Genomic DNA, 16,753 nt, shown 5'->3' on the forward strand with positions numbered 1-16,753 from the left:
GCATACATGATCATTTTAGGAGTAAGGGGTGAACGCAACATTCCCGTAAATAGGGCTTCCCACAGCCGCTTTATTGCAAGAAACCAGGCCAACGTAACGTCTTGGTGTGACGGACACTTATAGTGGTTAGTTGCAGGAGGCGTGGCGTGGTCCAGAAAGGGAATGGAAAGAAGACTGCATAGTACGAGCAGGTAAGAAAGTGGAAAGAAGCGCTAAATTCTAACAAAGTTCATCATATCCCTGTCCTGTGTTCCGTCGGTTTGAGAAACGCCAGTGTACAAGACCCCATAACACAATATCAACCCAACCAAGACCATGTGAATGCCGCACAGGGAGCGGCGTCTTCAAGAAACTGTAATGATATCAATGCCGCAAGGCAAAGTTCTGTATGTTCAAATGGGCTACCGGTTGGCGACAACGACCAAGGGCCCAACTCTGTTATACCGCGCAAGAAGATGTCCGTCTTTTTGAGCTAAGACAAAAAGCCTGGTGCCCGTATCGTCAACAGGTCCCCTGTACATTTCCGTAACAGAAAGACTAATAAGATTCGCCACCAGCTCCGTTATGACCTTGGCCAACCATGGGAGGGTATCCATAAGCTGAGGCGTCCTGCTCAGATGGGTCCAAGCCCTGATTCATAATGCTGCCTGCATTATCAGAGGCTTCGGGGAAGGCGCCTCCAGCTGCAGCACCCCCGGCACGCACGACTGAAGGGCCGCTGGCAGCTCCGCCGACGGGTCCGCCCCCGGCATACCCACTACTTGGCGGCCGATTCTGATGCTCTCCCCTGGCAGACTGAGTCTGATATTTATTAGCAACACTTGCCCTAGCACAAAGGCTGTCTGGGATAGACAGGATCGTCCAAAAACGTTGCACAGGTCTTACCTCTCGATATTTCGACAAATAGATTTTGAGGGCCTCAGCATAGTTTTCAAAGCCAAGCGAGGTCATAGCAAACAGGATGTCCTCTCCATTGACTGTCTTGCGTTTTTCCTGTTGACATTTTTCGGAAGCTTCAGAGGGATTAGTCTCCATCAAATAACTATTTGCGAATAGAACACTCACCCTCGCTAGTAATAAAAGAGATGAATTCGCTCACGCATTCTTGCATGCATTCTTTAGCTTCTTTTGCAATCTTTGCATTCTCTGGCAATGCTAATTTCATGATGCGCGCAACTGTAGAATTATTGTTAGCATCACGAGAAACACTACTCCTCAAACAAGAAGGGCTGAAAACAGCTTGAGCCCTGGGCGCGAGAGAAACCAAGTTATCCAGGCAAGTGTGACGCGAGTGAGAAAGGAAGTATGCAATCAACGGCAGGGTGCTCGGATAGTATGGCGACAGCAGTAGACCAGCGGATAAAAGCAAGGTACGCGCAAATCAGGGGAACAGCAGAGCTGCAAGGGAACGTAACTAACCATTTGCGATTGGTAGCCATCTGTCTTGTTCCTTCACCTCGAACTCTCCCTGACCTTGCGTTTGGTTATCTTGTTCCTTGTCCATTTGCTCGTGTTCTTCACCCGATTGAGGTTCCTGTTCCACCTCGGGCTCCTTGGAGGGAGAGGTCGACGACATGGTTTTAGCTGTTGGCGAAGGTGTAGGCGATTCCGGTTTTGGAAGTAATGACTTTGAATAAGCTCTGTTGGCATCCACGTCAGAGAGTGCACACCACGCAACTGGCTTTCAGGATCAGGTTCAAGGCGCATGGACCAAGGGAAGGAAGCGGGATTAGGCTGGCATCGAGCTGCTTCACAACAGCCTGAGCAGGGACAAAAAAGCAGATCAGGGCTGTTGGGAGGATTGGCAGCGCGTCCATGACAACTCTGCTCTAGCGGCGTAGATGAGATGCGGGGAGGCTCTCATTCGCCGAGGAGCATAGAAATTGCGCTAGGTTGCCCTTCTAAATTCTAATGCACTATTTTTATTGTTTATTGGGCGAGAAAGGCTGGTTTGATGCCCAGGGAGGAGAATAACGCGCTAGGGTCCTGAAAACTCCCAGACGCCTTGGTTCAACTGCTGGGAAGACTTACAGCGATAACGTCAGCGGTACTCAAGGCGGCGGATCTGAAGTAACGCGCAAGTAACCGTGGACCAATTATGGACAGTGGCACGTTGCGCAGGTGAAGACAGTCGAAGGCCAGGTTATTCTTTAGGATTCGAAAGGCTGCGGAATAGATCTGGCTTGTCGAAGAAATAATTGGCCTGATTCTCTGGAGGAGATAGGTAGGAGTAATTACTGGAGACTGGTCGCGATGCGCGCAGCAGGCAATTGGCGAACCAGAAGTGTCTGGCTGAGGAGCACGATCACTGGCCGATGGAGACCAGGTACACGCGAAACACGCCAGCTGTTCCAAGGTGACTGATAAACTTGGTCTCCAATTTGGACAGAACAAAACGGACGTTGAAGGCAAATATCAGTGATTGGATGAATTGACTCGAATACTGCTTTGAGGAGGGGAATGGAAATGGAGAGTCTTAGAAGAGAAAGGAAGAAGAGCTGCAGGGGAGGGATGATTGAACCGCAATGTCTCCGTGACAGTATTGATACCTCATATATTACCAGCTACTGCTGGGCGTGGGATGACTTACCCAGAGTCGGAAGCGGGGGCTGTATCTGTACGTTACCACCACGTGACTTTCTATTGGAGGCTGGCTCTGGCTCTTTAGTGCTTGACATCATTGCTGGGGATAGAGCATTGCAATTATTGCTCTTCAACGAGGAATGCCTAGTAAAGTCATCAGAGTATACAGAAGATGAATGGGCGTATCTGCTCTACAGGTTAATCATTGTGATGGTTATGAAACTGGTTACTATCCTTACCCCATTGACTGACTGACTCGACGTCTCTCACACTCGAACAGTGGTAGCCCGCTACTGGTTCGACAGTTCATATTCTTGGCCTCTAGTCCTGCCGCTGCGCAGGGATCGCGCGTTGAGGCACAGGCGAGTTCCTATCACTTCGTCTGTGGCCTGAAATCTCCACCAAGCCACGGCTTGACGAACTAGTCAAGCCAATGCTGTCACTAGGCATTCATGACTTATTATTCAGGGCTGCAACAAACATCAAGCAGATTATTTAGACATTGGCAGAAATAGACGATGTCTTTATAGACAGCCTAGCATATCTGCAACTCACGACTTTCGGCGGCCCAAATTAGCGTTGCTTACATACTACGTGGGCGCCGGTTTGTGCATCTGCTTATAAACGCGATGGAGTCGTCAAAGGATGGAACATCGTACAGACTATGTCTCGACTCTCAGTATGCAGAGCAAACTATTAAGCAATGAACATGAAATCACAGGTGTACTGCAATCGCCTGGATGTCGCAAATATGAGCAATCATTGCGGCCTCACCTAAGGAGCTGTAGCCAAGACTCACCCTAATGCTTTTGACAAACACTTTCCCATTGCGTTATCGGCCGGGACAAATCACCAACTCAGTCGAGGCTGAAACTGACAATGCGCCTAATTGATGCATAGGCGCCTTAAACGGTTGGTCGGGATTGCGCATCCAGTAACTCCGCCAGCGTCGACGTCAGTGACGCGGGATGTAATAATGTATGGATTCATGTCCATCGAGAACTTACCCGGGATTTGCATCGCTTCAGGCGACCTATAGTGATTGTTTTGTTGATATACCAAACATCCTAGCCTTGAGCTTTAGGCACTAGTGCATCGAGGGCTCAGCCTCCACGGCTGTTTCGCTGATAAATCACTGCCGCTGGTCTCAGCTCAGCTGGTTTGTTGCTGGTGCCTCTTTGAGACTCGCCGACAATAACAGTTTAATCGATTGAACTTTAGAGATCTCCAGCTTGTCGTGAGAGGAAGGGCTGCTGCGTCGGACCCAGAGACAGCAAATGCAATCGATTGAGCAAACCCTACAACACCTTTTGATCTTCGTGTATCCGTAAGGGAGAAAGGTTTATAGTACATTCGGCTAAGTAGACAGCCCATACATCGTGGTCAAACGAGATTCTTCATTCATAAATCGTCTCTTAAGGTTGTACAACCTGGATATTATTCTTTTTCTGTTGTGCCAAAAGTTAGCGACTTCCTGAACGATTTGTACGGGACTGCTCATTAAGGTCGGCAAACGAACCTTCCAATTGTCCAGCTCCGATTGCTTCGACTTGTACTGTTTCAGCATATCCTCCAATACTTGCTTTAAGCCATCCGAGTTTGTTTTCAGCGTAGGTAGAACATCGGCAACTGTCCGCTCAACCAAAACTCCATTTACCATCCGAAAGCACGTCCGGTCTTGAGGTAGGGGCTCCAGGGTATCGATCACGAGTCTTCGAAGGGCACAACTATTAGCATCATCCACATTTCGCTCGAGACTCTAGGGAGCCCAAAGGTAGAAAGGCCAGAAAGGCTTACTTGTGCTCCTCAGCCTCCTGCTCAATATCACCAATCTTCTGAGCTAGCTGTTGCAGAGTGTTCTTGAAGTTTGTGTATTGCGCCTGCAGCTCTGTTCGACATTAGCTTCAAACTGCGAGAAGAGCGTCTCGAGAAAAAAGAAGAATAGGGCACCTTGCTGCTTCTTTGGAGCGATTTGTGGTTGACTAGCCATTCTGTTTGGAGACTATTGGATTGAATGCAAAGCTGGAATTGTGATGCGGGGCGAACTCTTATCAGGTTGCTCCTGGCTGAGCCTAACTGGAATATAGAAGGAAGACCTTCCCACACCCAAAGATGATAGAAGTTTAAAATTACGAGACCCGATTGAGTAGCAAGTGCAGCCAGAAATAGACTATAGGATATGCCTTAATTATTTCTCGACGTTGGGCTCTATAGCTACAGGGAAGCATATCCAAATAATGCACGTGATATCTAGATACTGAGCTGTTTGCAATGTTTGGATTACCATATCGCCCGCCGTCTTGCGTCTCATAAATAGCTTCTTCATCGACCACCAGAAGGGACACCTTCTGGATTTGCGAACATCTAACTCCTTGTACACATGCTAACAGTGTATCTGGAACTCAGTGTACTCTCATAATGGCCTCAAACGAGCCTCCGGCGAAGAGGCTGAAAAGCTCGAACCTCCCGCCTGCCCTCCGCGATGCAAAGCGCAAAGATATCGACAACTGGGAGACAAACCGGATGCTGACCTCCGGAGTCGCCCAGAGACGCGATTTTGATGGCGACTTTTTGCCCGAAGATGAAGAGGGAACTCGCGTCCATCTACTTGTCCACGACCTCCGCCCACCCTTTCTCGATGGCCGCACGATCTTCACCAAGCAGCTGGAGCCTGTCTCCGCTGTCCGAGATCCCCAAAGTGACATGGCTGTTTTTAGTCGAAAGGGCAGTAGGGTTGTGCGAGACCGGCGACAGCAGAGGGAGCGCCAAAAGCAGGCGCAGGAAGCGACGACGGTTGCTGGCACCGCGTTGGGAAATCTGATGGGCGTGAAGGAAGATGAAGGGGATACTGCTGTCGCGATGCCTGTGGAGGAGGTCTATAAAGGCGGAAATAAATTTGCGCATCATATGAAAAAGCAGGATGAAGGTGGGCAGAGCTCGTTTAGTAAGAGCAAAACACTTCGCGAGCAACGAGAATTCTTACCGGCATTCGCTGTACGGGAGGATCTCTTACGGGTTATACGTGATAATCAGGTGGTGGTAGTGGTTGGGGAGACTGGTTCCGGGAAGACGACACAACTCACTCAATTTCTTTACGAGGATGGTTACGCTAAATTTGGAATGATCGGATGCACACAGCCCCGTCGAGTCGCGGCAATGAGTGTTGCCAAACGCGTTAGTGAAGAGATGGAAGTTGACCTGGGAGATCTTGTCGGATACGCTATCCGCTTTGAGGACTGCACTGGTCCGAACACGGCTATCAAATATATGACTGATGGTGTCCTTCTTCGAGAGTCACTTGTTCAGACTGACCTTGACAAGTACTCCTGTATCATCATGGATGAGGCGCACGAGCGGGCACTGAATACGGATGTGTTGATGGGTCTTTTGAAGAAGATCCTGGCCCGCCGAAGGGATTTGAAGTTAATTGTCACATCAGCCACGATGAATGCTGAGCGATTCTCACGGTTCTTTGGCGGTGCTCCGGAATTCATCATCCCTGGAAGAACGTTCCCCGTCGACGTCCATTTCTCTCGCACACCCTGCGAAGACTATGTGGATAGCGCTGTCAAGCAGGTCTTGGCTATCCACGTTTCACAAGGCCCTGGAGACATTCTTGTTTTTATGACTGGGCAGGAAGATATTGAAGCGACCTGCGAACTAGTTGATGAACGGCTGAAGCTGTTGAACGATCCGCCAAAACTTAGCATTCTACCGATTTACAGTCAGATGCCGGCGGAGCAGCAGGCAAAGATCTTCGAACGAGCAGCCCCAGGGGTGCGCAAGGTGATAGTAGCAACCAACATTGCTGAAACCAGTCTTACCGTTGATGGTATTATGTTTGTGGTAGACTCAGGCTACTCCAAACTCAAAGTATACAATCCCAAAATGGGCATGGATACCCTTCAAATTACGCCGATTTCACAAGCGAATGCGAACCAGCGTTCTGGAAGAGCCGGTCGAACAGGCCCTGGTAAAGCATATCGACTCTACACGGAGGTGGCATACAAAAATGAGATGTACCTGCAAACTATTCCAGAGATTCAGCGAACCAGCCTCTCTAATACGGTCCTTCTTCTCAAATCCCTCGGCGTGAAAGATCTACTTGACTTCGATTTTATGGACCCTCCACCTCAAGAAACAATTTCTACCTCTCTTTTCGAACTCTGGTCTCTAGGAGCTCTCGACAACCTGGGTGATCTTACGCATTTGGGGCGGCAAATGACACCCTTTCCAATGGATCCTCCTCTCGCAAAGCTCATTATTACGGCCGCGGAGCAATATGGTTGCAGCGAGGAAATGCTCACGATCGTCTCGATGCTTTCTGTGCCCAACGTCTTCTACCGCCCCAAAGAGCGACAGGAAGAATCTGACGCCGCACGCGAGAAATTCTTCGTCCCCGAATCAGATCATTTAACGCTCTTACATGTCTACACACAGTGGAAATCAAACGGGTATTCGGACCACTGGTGCACAAAGCATTTCCTGCACGCAAAGACCCTCCGCCGTGCCAAGGAAGTCCGCGACCAGCTGAACGATATAATGGTCATGCAGAAACTGCCCCTCATCTCCTGCGGGACAGACTGGGATGAGATTCGCAAGTGTATTTGCTCGGGTTTCTATCACCAGGCTGCAAGAGTTAAAGGAATCGGCGAATTTATCAACCTACGCACTAGCGTTAGCATGGCACTCCATCCAACCAGTGCGCTTTATGGGCTAGGCTATGTGCCCGAGTATGTCGTCTACCACGAACTCATCCTCACGAGTAAAGAATATATGTCTACCGTTACCGCTGTTGATCCACATGTAAGCCTCCATTCTTTTCTTTTTTTTTCTATTAAAGCCAATCCGGCCTAACTAACGTCAACGGAAGTGGCTCGCTGAACTAGGCGGCGTCTTCTACAGCGTCAAAGAGAAAGGCTACTCTCACCGCGAGCGCCGCGTCACAGAACAAGAGTTCAACCGCCGCATGGAGATTGAGTCGCAGATCGCCGCGGACCGTGAGCGCGCTGCCGCAGAGAAACGGCGCGAAAAGGAGAAAACGGAATTATCGAGACGCAAAAATGAAGTTGAGGTTGGTGGGGGGAGGCCTGGGGTTGGGTCTGTTGTGCGCAGGCCGGCGGTTGCGGGCAGGAAGATTGGTGGGTTAACGGCTTCGTCGTCTACGGGGCGGAATGGGACCTCATCTGGCGGTAACGGTAGTGGAGGGAGTGTGGTCAAGAAGCCACAGATTAAGCGCAAGCCGGGACGCGCGTTCTGAGGGCTGGCAGTACCCAGGCTGGAAATGCGTACTCTTCATCTCCTTTTTTCTATCCTAGCACGACCGCGATTTATATCCTCTGCAGCATTGCAGAGATGAGGATGCCCTACTCCTTGCTCAGTGCATCCATACTTTTGGTCCGCAGAGTATGAGGGTACTTTCGAATCTGTCACTTAATGCCGCGGTCATCATTATCGACTGTCTTCCACATCAATGAGACCGTGAACTCATGCCACGTACGAACAATTAGCGCACTGCCACCGTTTTCTTTCTTAGTCTACAATCTTTGGCAGCCAACACCTCGTCAGCGTTCTACCTTCGAAGAGGCGGTTATTAGCGGCAAGGACACAATCACACAGTGCACTCAGTCGCACTTGGGCCGCGCAACCATTCAGAACGCTGTTCATCTTCTAGGCTATAGACTTCGGAGATTAATATGTGTATAATATACCCCTTAGAGGCTGTATTTAGTCATCTTCAGCGGTGTTTGTTTTTTTTTTCTTTTTTTTTTTGGTTGGGGAGGGGTGGGTGGGTGTTCACATCTATGGGTAGAGATAAGTTCAGCATAACTCAAAAAGTCGCTATGCTATGACATATACGTATCCTCTGGCCTCTTGTCCGAGGCATATTGATATGTTTGTGTTCAATATATGCCGCATAAATAGATCCGCCAGGGACATACCCTTGTGACATGTGATACAAATACAGATATTCTCTCATCCCAGCACGGCGTTTTGAGCAAACAAGATAGCAAATCGCGGTACACGGACCAGACAGTCTCAAACTCTACCCTCCACCAACAGCTTAGAAGCCTCAGTTGATAAAGTTGATACAGAAGAAATGCAGGATCAGACTGCCGAAGACGTAATCTGCGAAAGCCCTAAATGTCACAAACATGCATTAGCATACTGGCACCTGCAAGCATCTCCATTTCCACCAATCAATCCAAATACAGTTATTGAAAATGCAAGACAAAAGGAAAGGAGTTTTCACCTTTCATGTGAAACACCACCATTAACTCCTTCACCATACTCGACAACCTTACCCCCAGATCCTTTACCTTTACTCGACCCCGGACCTTCCTCAACAGAGCTCGTCTGCATACGCAAACTAGCCGTGAGAACAAACTGTCCTACCGCAGCACAGAACCCGCTAAGGAAGGCATTGAAGGGCTGTTCAAATTAAACAATATTAGCGACAAGTCACCTAGAGAAAGCGGTATGGGAGTGTACATAGTTCCCTGCCAGCACACAATAAGCGAGTTGCACACCACCAACAAGCACGAGAAAGGCCATGAAGGCGTCTAGGAGCATTGTGCGCTGCGGCGTACTGGTGAGGTACTGGTGCCAGACATGGACAGCAATATCAGAGACAGATGAGTTTGCGGATAGCGTTTTGGGGCCGGAGGAGAGAGTTGGTAGGGGTGTTGATGTTCCTGATGTTGAAGCTGATGCGGGTGCGGAGGACGAGGGTGTTGCGGAAGGGCGTTTGGAGGGCATTGTTCGTTAATTCGGTAGTTTTGGGCCTTTAGGTCGTCGAGCTTGAGTTTGTAAAAGAAGTCAAAGAACGAAACGTTGGGCTATTAAAGTGAGTTACGACGGAGAAGGACGAAGGGGTCTGGAGCTATGGCAAGCTGTCCAGTCGGAATAGTCGCTTTCACGTGATCATGCGCGGAGTATATGGTGTTCTTATAACCAAAAACCAGGCAAGACCCACACAGAACCTCAATGGGAAGTTATGCAAGATCATTGTGCGCTTAAGAGTGTTTTGCTTTTGCTTTCTATTCTAACTAAGGTGGCACTCAAAGCATCTGCGTACCTTTGCGGAGGTACCAACACTGCTGCTCGAACCAAATATTGGGTTAGGATTGTCGTACAAGCACTCATATAGTTCAGCAACTTTAGACCGATATAATGTTCGTCATACAACGTAAAGCGCAATTCAATCATGCTGGGACGGTATTTCATGACAGACATTTCGAGGCAATTCACGCGAGATATCTTCTCAGCGGCAGATGCAGCTGCAAGAATAGCAATCCGAATGGACGTACTAAGCCAGGTGACGGCTTAACAATCATTCTTGTATTACAAAATTCAAGTCACCCATCTGGTGATGTCCGCCAAGGGGCTGCCCTGCATCTCCTGCATGTCTGACTGAAAATCCCGAAGTACTTGATCCCACTCCTGGTAGTTAGTGCCTGGGTTGGGGCAATCTTGCAGGGTTCTATTTGCTGGTTCATTAGGCAGGGATGTTGTGCTATTCGGGTTCACTGGTGTTTGTGTTTTTGAGCTGAGGCCTTCAGGAGTGGTGAAAAAATTCCCGTCAGGAAAGAATGAACTGAGGACACCCATCGGGCCTTGGCTCATATTGAAGTCCAGCGGACTCTGGAGCTGAGAGGAGTTCAAATCCATCGGTGGTGCCGCAGCAACCAATCTTGAATGTTCTGGGAAGTGAGATGAGAAAGGTGAGCCTATGGAAGGTCGTTCTGGCTCTGCTAAGTTAGGCATGGTGTGCTGCGCGGAAATATGCTGGTTTTCAATCTCCGCTAGTTGCCTCTTTCTTAGAGCTCCTGCACGTTTCATCAGCTTGGCGAGCGGCCGCCAAAGCATGCCCTTTCGCTGCTTCGCAGTTTGGAACCAGCCATCATACACAGTCGTCACCGCTACCCATGCGCGATCTGTTAAAGGACTCAACGGACGCACGCAAAGTTCAGATAGTACCATTGCGATAGCATGCCATTGCATGTGAGCATCAAACATCCAGCTCCATTTCTGGGTGTTCTTGTCTTCTTTGATTAGGCGCGCGAACTCGGTAACCTCGATGGAGGTAATAAACAAGCTTTCTCGAGACTCCTGGCTTACCTGCGAGTCGAGGCCAGAGCGCGTTATTGGATGGTGTATCACCAGCCACATCTTCGTGAGAACTAGGCGTGCAACAGTCGCACTAATCCACTGGATTGGATCTGACATGTCGCAGTGCTTCAGGTATTGCTCTTCAATGTGCATATTCACAGTTTGTATTACATTTGGGCAGTTATCTGGAGTGGGTCCGGAAATTGCACCACTGGTATTAGGGCATGTATATGCCACTCGCCGAAGGGCGTAGCAGATATCGCACCGGATGAGGAAGAAAGTCATGTCGGTAAACCCAACTCTTGGTTTGGGCGGCTCTTTCGCGTCGGGAGAAAGGTCTGCGTCGTTGATATTCAAGGGGAGTCTAGTGTCAAACATCTGGTCATGAATTTGAACGTCCGTCCCATGATCCTCAGATGATCGAAGGTCAAGTAGAATGACATGCCACCATAGCCTGCGGCGCATCTCGGCTTCGAATGGCTTCAGGTCGAAGTTGTTGCCATCCCGATGCAAGCCGAGTCCTTGCGCTAGACGAAGTACAAGAGCAGACATGGACCAGACAAATTTAGTATCGTCATCTCGACGGACAGCATTTAGAAAGATCACCGCAGCCTGCATCAGGGTCAAGCTTTGGGTGTTCATAAGGCCGGCTTTAGAAAGTGCTTGCTCCACAGCAAACCGATAACGGCTAACCAAGGTGTCACGGGCTTCCCCTAACCGAATCATGCACTGCTCAGCCGACATGCTGACGATGGCCGCAAAATACATAGCAAGCACCAACGCCTCGTTATTCTTGTCGAGAGTTTCCGGAGTTCCGGCAGCAACAGCGAAGACCCGCTGGGCCGCTGGCCCATAGACCACAGGCAATAACGGCTTGACATTCTCAGCATAAATGTCCCATAGGGCTGGAACCTTGCTGGGAGGCGGATGGAAATTCTCGAGGGAATGTGCAAGAGAATAAAATCCAAAAAGCATTCCGTCATGCATTGTAGAGTAACTAGGGTGTTCGGGAGAGGTATAATCATCGCCGTCGGAGGATGAATGGTCAAGAATATCCTGCAGTTCTTCGATCTAGTCCACTTAGCAGCTTCTCAACAAACATACAAAAGACAGCTGAGATAAAACCAACCTCGTCCCCGAGACTTGCCCAAAACCGATTACTCACGTACCGGCTCCGATTATCTTCGATAACGAGTCTTCCAAACTCGTGCTCCAAGGGAGGCTGTTGAGTCGGGAGTCCGCTTACTGGACATCGCTGGACCTCGGGCTCGGACTCATTCTGAGCAGGCTGAGAAGGCTCAGGCAGCTCGCCGCTCGAGCGATCACTATGCCGCTGAAGCGGAAACGGCTGAGTGTTGGTATTTGCAATAGCTGTCTCAACTATATTCTCAAGCTGTCGCAGCCGCGACAGCAGCTCTGCGTTTTCAGCAGGAGGCCGTTTCAACCTGCGCGGGGCTCGGCCTGGAGGAGGAAAGATACACTCGACCCCTGCCCTGACGCAGTTAGAGCAGGGAGATCTTTTGTTGCAGCGGACCTTCCTTCGACGGCAGGTGACGCAGCTTCTTATGGTTAAAGAATCGTGACGAGAGGCCGGATTATGAGAAGCTGGAGGGGCATTCTCATTTCCATTGTCCAGAGATAAGGGGGTTGGTTGAGGCTTTCCAGAGTCAGCTGCAGGCTGAGGCTGCGGTGAGGACGACATGACACTGGAAATCTAGGGTTGACCGTGTCACATCGTCGATGTAAGGCTCCAGGTATTAGGGAAGAGGCGGGTTAGACGACAACGAAGAAAGAGCGACGGCGAGATCGAGCGCAACAATCACACTCAACACTGCAGCTGCATCCTTTGCTGCCACCCTCGCTCAGGTAGATGAACCTGATAGCTCGAGGGTCTGCACAATGATTCCCGGCAAGCTTTGGAACAAAGGCTGGAGAGTGAAAGTGGATTGATCTTCGCATCAAATCAGAGTGGAGACAATCATCATTGGCGAAATACAGTTCCCCGCACGCTTAATCTGTTGACTAATATAGACATCCTTGAATTATAGAAATGACACCTGTCAAGCTGTGAGTTTGAAGACAGAAACGCTAAGTTTATGCTCAAATTTCAACCCAATTTCTCTCAGATATTACGATATGCTACAATGGGTTGCCATAGCCTGAGGTCCCAAGATCAAGAGACTGAGTCTGATTAACGGAATGTCCCTAGTCATTGTATGAGGGATTGAATCACACTGCACACATAGACTGAAAAGGCTAGAGTACGGCGTTTCCTATGTTTTGTTTGGCTTTTACTGAGAAACTAGGCCAGGGCTACACCGTACGCTGATCTAATGGCAAAGAACTTAAATGGAAGAGCTTATGCATTGAGAAGTACAATTATGCTAAATATAGACATAGAATAAGCGAGTCGGCCATTATATCAAGACCACAGGGTATTGCCAGCAAAGATATAGTGAGATTTAGAAGGGCTGCAATAGGCCACAATGCATGCGTCTTAAAAAGGACAACGCCAACATAACTTGCAAAATTTGAACAATACACAACGCCGGGTATATGCAAGACCTCATTATATATGGTCGAGTTTTAAGGGAGCGAGAGGTTAGACAATGCCCTAGTTATCTGGTGGGCTGTATAAACGATGAAGAGGCGTAGTTCGAACCGGAATCTTGGAAACGTTTCGTCGCCGCGCTAGCAGTTTATGGTTTCTTCAAAAAAAAAACTGTTAGTAGAGGTACCATGGATATTTCGAGATGGACAACATACTTGATTTTCTCCCAAAGGTTTGTCTGCTCGTTGAACTCATGACTGTAAAGATGTTAGCATGTTATGTCGAGACAACGAACTCGACTTCTTGAAGAATGACACACCCCTGATAATTTGTTTTGGTCAAGGCTTTGGCGCCGTACTCGTCTTGAAGAAGTTTGGTATATGCGTACGGGATCTTCGCAGGTACGTCTTCGAAATAGCTGTTTCGCAGAGGGTAGATTTCAGACTCCTAAAAGGGATCAGTGTCGTTCCAGTCGATTAGATTTCAACAAGCACTCACATCAAAGTTGTGACGATCCTTGCACATCAGAGCGCCAGGTTGACCGTTCGCTCGGCGCTCATCATCTGCCCGAACAGCCGTGATGTCAATAAATAACCCGGAGGAAGTATCAATCCATCTCCCGTCGATCACGTTCGCTTTATCCAGCTTCGACCGAACGACATAATTGGGATTGATTTCGAGAAGATAGGTACGCCCGCCTTCAACGTCAGGGAGATCAAAATGATGCTCTGTCATGTTATAGTAGTCGGCAAGAAAGTGGATCGTGGGCTCGTTGATCTGAACATCAAGATCGTTGTCCCACGGGAAGATCTGGACCGGATCAGCAAAAACTTTCCCATATTCACACATTCGAATTATATCACCTTCTGATTCCACCACCAAGCCAGAAGCGAGCCGTGCATTATCCATGTTTCGGCACCAAGATCGGCCATCGTTGACAAGTACGTCTGAATGAGCGCGGACAGATGCGGGAGGGTTTCTTCTTCGGGAAGGACACTCTCTGCAAAGCTGCAATGGGGATCAGTCAGATGATGGCCAGGAGGTGAGATAGGGGGTACACACCGCCCGTCATAGTGATAATGGAAGCTGGTCGAAATTGACGTTAGCTGTTGAAACCCCGGGATCTAAAAGACAACATACGAAGATTCCTCTATTAAATCTCATCAGTAACATGGTTCCTGCGTAGCAATCGAGTGCCACTCGACGCGAAGGTCCCGGAGGAACTCACTGAAATATTTCGGGCCGGGCTCCCCTCCCTGCCCGCTGTAAGTTTTGGGTAATTTGTCTCTCACATCCTCGAATGTGATTTCGCCTTCACCGCGAACTGACGCCAGCCCGCAGAAGGCGAAGAGGATGGGATATGTCGACAACCGCATTGCGGTAAACCAACACGTTCTAGCCTTAACTTTGCGGCCAAGATCTCTGCGATTTCATACGGAACACGCGGTTACACGGTGCGCCGAGTATCGAAACAGAAAGGTAAGAATAATAAGGAAAAGAATGTCGGAAGTGCTGTATATTGATAAGAGAAGATTAATCAGTACGGGATGATACGTTATTAATAGGCAGAGACAATACGCAAGCCTGGCGCTGCCCCAACTCGCAAGGTCCAAGCCTTGCTACTGGAGTCGGAAACTCGGAGTCGTGTGCTCAGTTGCCGGAGCCGGCCAATTTCTTCTGTGAGTGGTCGGCGGCCTCCAGCCCTGTGGAGCCGAAGCAGCCACGATTTCGCTTCATGATTTTGTGCTTGGTATGATTTCATTCTTGAACTTTATTGTGATTTTATACTCCAGGTTCCCCTGAAACTGAAAACTATAAATACGTTTGCCTGTAAAATATGCGGGCTGTGGACTGTGGGGTTCTGTCTCTCAAGCATAGAAGTGAAACACCGGGCCTTGTCGCCCGATGGCAATACCAGATCCGGGCTGACGTGCTCCACAGAAATATGAATATCTCTTGGCTTCTGGATAGTACTTTGCAATGCTAATCGAAGACAGAAATCGCCATTGGGCATAGCGAGTCGTTTGCTGACCGTATCACGGCGGATATATATCATTTCATAGTCCAAAAAATTATCCGGTATTACTGATCTTGTTTGCTCCCGTTGATCAAGCGATTGTGAAACAACAGCGACCATAGCAGAATATCGACTACACAGGAGTTTCTCAGCCTGTAATCTTATAGGGTGTTTTCCAGCTCGTACCACAAATGAGCCTATGGGAATTGCCGCATTCGACAAGCGGAAGCTCTACTACGCGGGACATGTGGTATCTGAAAGAAGGCATATATCTACTAACAGACATATTCAGGAAATCGCGGCCCGGGGTAGAGGCTGACAATTCTACCAAGGCCGATACATTGCGCCTACATCGACCCAGACGCTCAACGCTTTTGTATCTCTAGGGATAGACGTTGTTGATATAGATGTGTGTGACAGGCGTGTTACCTACTGGACCAGACGGATCCTATAGTATACGGCTACGGAGTATATCGGCCAGCACACCAGAAACCTCGTTGAATAAATTTGGTACTTCATCGGTTCCAAGGTTCAACACACGGTATACACTGAGCACGGTTCTGTTCTCACTACAGAGCACCGGTTTGGTTTGGTACTTGTCGCTTTGCAGATGTGGCGACCTAGTTCGATCTCATCAACCTGGGAGAGTATATAAATCACTGGAACTTGGATACCTTCTTCTAAATTAGCACATTAAGTGAGTCAGTTCGTACATTCAATATGCCTCATCTGCCGGAACTATCCAAGCAGGAGCCTTCTGCTAGTAAGTTACCGCCGACCTGGATTCGTCGAATAAAACAGTCCACTAATGAAGATTCACCGCAGATACTCTCGTAGACAACTACAGGGCTAAAGGGGAAGATCTCGAAAATTCACACCACAATAATGAGTCACGATTAGCTGAAGGAGTACACTACGATCGAAACAAGGCGCCCGCTCTGCAAGAAAGGGAGAAGGCAAGCACGGAGAAGGTAAATGTTGAAGGCGGCGGTGCCTCGAGCAGCATGTATGTCTTATGAGACCAACCACTCTGTCTATGACTGTTTATTTGCTAATGGGCACTCGCAGGGTTGATAACATCAGAAGAGGCAATCCTTCTGGGGTTGCTTAAAAGGCGTATGGAGTTCCGTATGTGACATCAGAGTACAGAGCACGACTAGAATGAGCTTTTCTTCAGATCAGCTGGGAGCTAGTATCTGACAGAATCAATAAACAAAGCGCCATAAATGTGTTCATTAGGAGGCAACATTCATAGTTGCGTATCTAAAAGTTGGAGGAGACGAATTGATGCCTACCAGTAATCATTAGTAGTTTGGTTGTAGCTGTTTAGCACAGTCGTCGATGCATTTTTTTTCTTAACCTGGCTTTTTGAAAACCCACACCAGCAAAGGTATATCCCGCAAAGCGTAGTCATAAATGCGTATCTAGCAAGAGATTGAGGCATAGTGTGAATTGTGGTCGGTTGACGTGATCTTCAGTCTGAACCCCAC

The 16,753-nt window shown here is 48.8% G+C and overlaps 7 protein-coding genes across 7 annotated transcripts, besides 1 other annotated feature; 2 read left to right on the plus strand and 5 right to left on the minus strand.

Moving 5' to 3' along the window:
- Positions 1-16,753: part of a sequence feature (contig 1.65 1..278071(-1)) that runs on past both edges of the window.
- On the minus strand, positions 536-2,458 carry ANIA_04034 (protein hapC). Its single transcript, XM_656546.2, has 5 exons — positions 2,032-2,458; positions 1,420-1,640; positions 1,066-1,176; positions 886-1,013; positions 536-801 (listed from the first exon to the last, which is right to left on the minus strand). Exons 2-5 carry the CDS (start codon positions 1,574-1,576, stop codon positions 538-540), a joined length of 660 nt encoding a protein of 219 aa, XP_661638.1. The 5' UTR covers positions 1,577-1,640; positions 2,032-2,458; the 3' UTR covers positions 536-537.
- On the minus strand, positions 3,853-4,573 carry ANIA_04033 (putative prefoldin subunit 2; the record flags this gene model as incomplete). Its single annotated transcript, XM_050611340.1, has 4 exons — positions 3,853-4,031; positions 4,103-4,295; positions 4,381-4,471; positions 4,534-4,573. The coding sequence occupies 4 exons, from the start codon at positions 4,571-4,573 to the stop codon at positions 3,999-4,001; spliced, it is 357 nt and encodes a 118-aa protein (XP_050467376.1). The 3' UTR covers positions 3,853-3,998.
- Positions 5,002-7,843, plus strand: ANIA_04032 (putative mRNA splicing factor RNA helicase (Prp16); the record flags this gene model as incomplete). The annotated part of the gene is made up of 2 exons (XM_656544.1): positions 5,002-7,389; positions 7,457-7,843. 2 exons carry the CDS (start codon positions 5,002-5,004, stop codon positions 7,841-7,843), a joined length of 2,775 nt encoding a protein of 924 aa, XP_661636.1.
- ANIA_04031 (dolichyl-diphosphooligosaccharide-protein glycotransferase subunit epsilon) lies at positions 8,448-9,383 on the minus strand. The gene is made up of 3 exons (XM_656543.2): positions 9,076-9,383; positions 8,837-9,015; positions 8,448-8,723 (listed from the first exon to the last, which is right to left on the minus strand). The coding sequence occupies exons 1-3, from the start codon at positions 9,340-9,342 to the stop codon at positions 8,657-8,659; spliced, it is 513 nt and encodes a 170-aa protein (XP_661635.2). The 5' UTR covers positions 9,343-9,383; the 3' UTR covers positions 8,448-8,656.
- On the minus strand, positions 9,937-12,397 carry ANIA_10504 (putative C6 transcription factor; the record flags this gene model as incomplete). The annotated part of the gene is made up of 2 exons (XM_050611341.1): positions 9,937-11,766; positions 11,792-12,397. The coding sequence occupies 2 exons, from the start codon at positions 12,395-12,397 to the stop codon at positions 9,937-9,939; spliced, it is 2,436 nt and encodes an 811-aa protein (XP_050467377.1).
- ANIA_10496 (putative mannosylphosphorylation protein (Mnn4)) lies at positions 13,282-14,738 on the minus strand (the record flags this gene model as incomplete). Its single annotated transcript, XM_050611342.1, has 8 exons — positions 14,475-14,738; positions 14,387-14,396; positions 14,309-14,332; positions 14,110-14,254; positions 13,745-14,056; positions 13,566-13,693; positions 13,455-13,503; positions 13,282-13,386 (listed from the first exon to the last, which is right to left on the minus strand). Exons 1-8 carry the CDS (start codon positions 14,620-14,622, stop codon positions 13,282-13,284), a joined length of 921 nt encoding a protein of 306 aa, XP_050467378.1. The 5' UTR covers positions 14,623-14,738.
- On the plus strand, positions 15,984-16,374 carry ANIA_04029 (uncharacterized protein; the record flags this gene model as incomplete). Its single annotated transcript, XM_656541.1, has 3 exons — positions 15,984-16,026; positions 16,089-16,269; positions 16,332-16,374. 3 exons carry the CDS (start codon positions 15,984-15,986, stop codon positions 16,372-16,374), a joined length of 267 nt encoding a protein of 88 aa, XP_661633.1.

Source organism: Aspergillus nidulans, chromosome II, assembly GCF_000011425.1.
Source record: "Aspergillus nidulans FGSC A4 chromosome II".
Lineage (NCBI taxonomy): Eukaryota > Fungi > Ascomycota > Eurotiomycetes > Eurotiales > Aspergillaceae > Aspergillus > Aspergillus nidulans.

Excerpts from the sequence above, each read along its gene's own strand:
- ANIA_04034 (XM_656546.2), bottom strand. The coding sequence starts at position 1,576 with ATGTCGTCGACCTCTCCCTCCAAGGAGCCCGAGGTGGAACAGGAACCT. Across the intron at positions 1,014-1,065 it reads CTCTTTTATTACTAGCGAGG|CTTCCGAAAAATGTCAACAG; the intron begins GTGAGTGTTCTA and ends ATCCCTCTGAAG. Across the intron at positions 802-885 it reads ATTTGTCGAAATATCGAGAG|ACTCAGTCTGCCAGGGGAGA; the intron begins GTAAGACCTGTG and ends AATAAATATCAG.
- ANIA_04031 (XM_656543.2), bottom strand. The coding sequence starts at position 9,342 with ATGCCCTCCAAACGCCCTTCCGCAACACCCTCGTCCTCCGCACCCGCA. Across the intron at positions 9,016-9,075 it reads GTGTGCTGGCAGGGAACTAT|CCCTTCAATGCCTTCCTTAG; the intron begins GTACACTCCCAT and ends TAATTTGAACAG. Across the intron at positions 8,724-8,836 it reads GGTGGTGTTTCACATGAAAG|GGCTTTCGCAGATTACGTCT; the intron begins GTGAAAACTCCT and ends TGTGACATTTAG.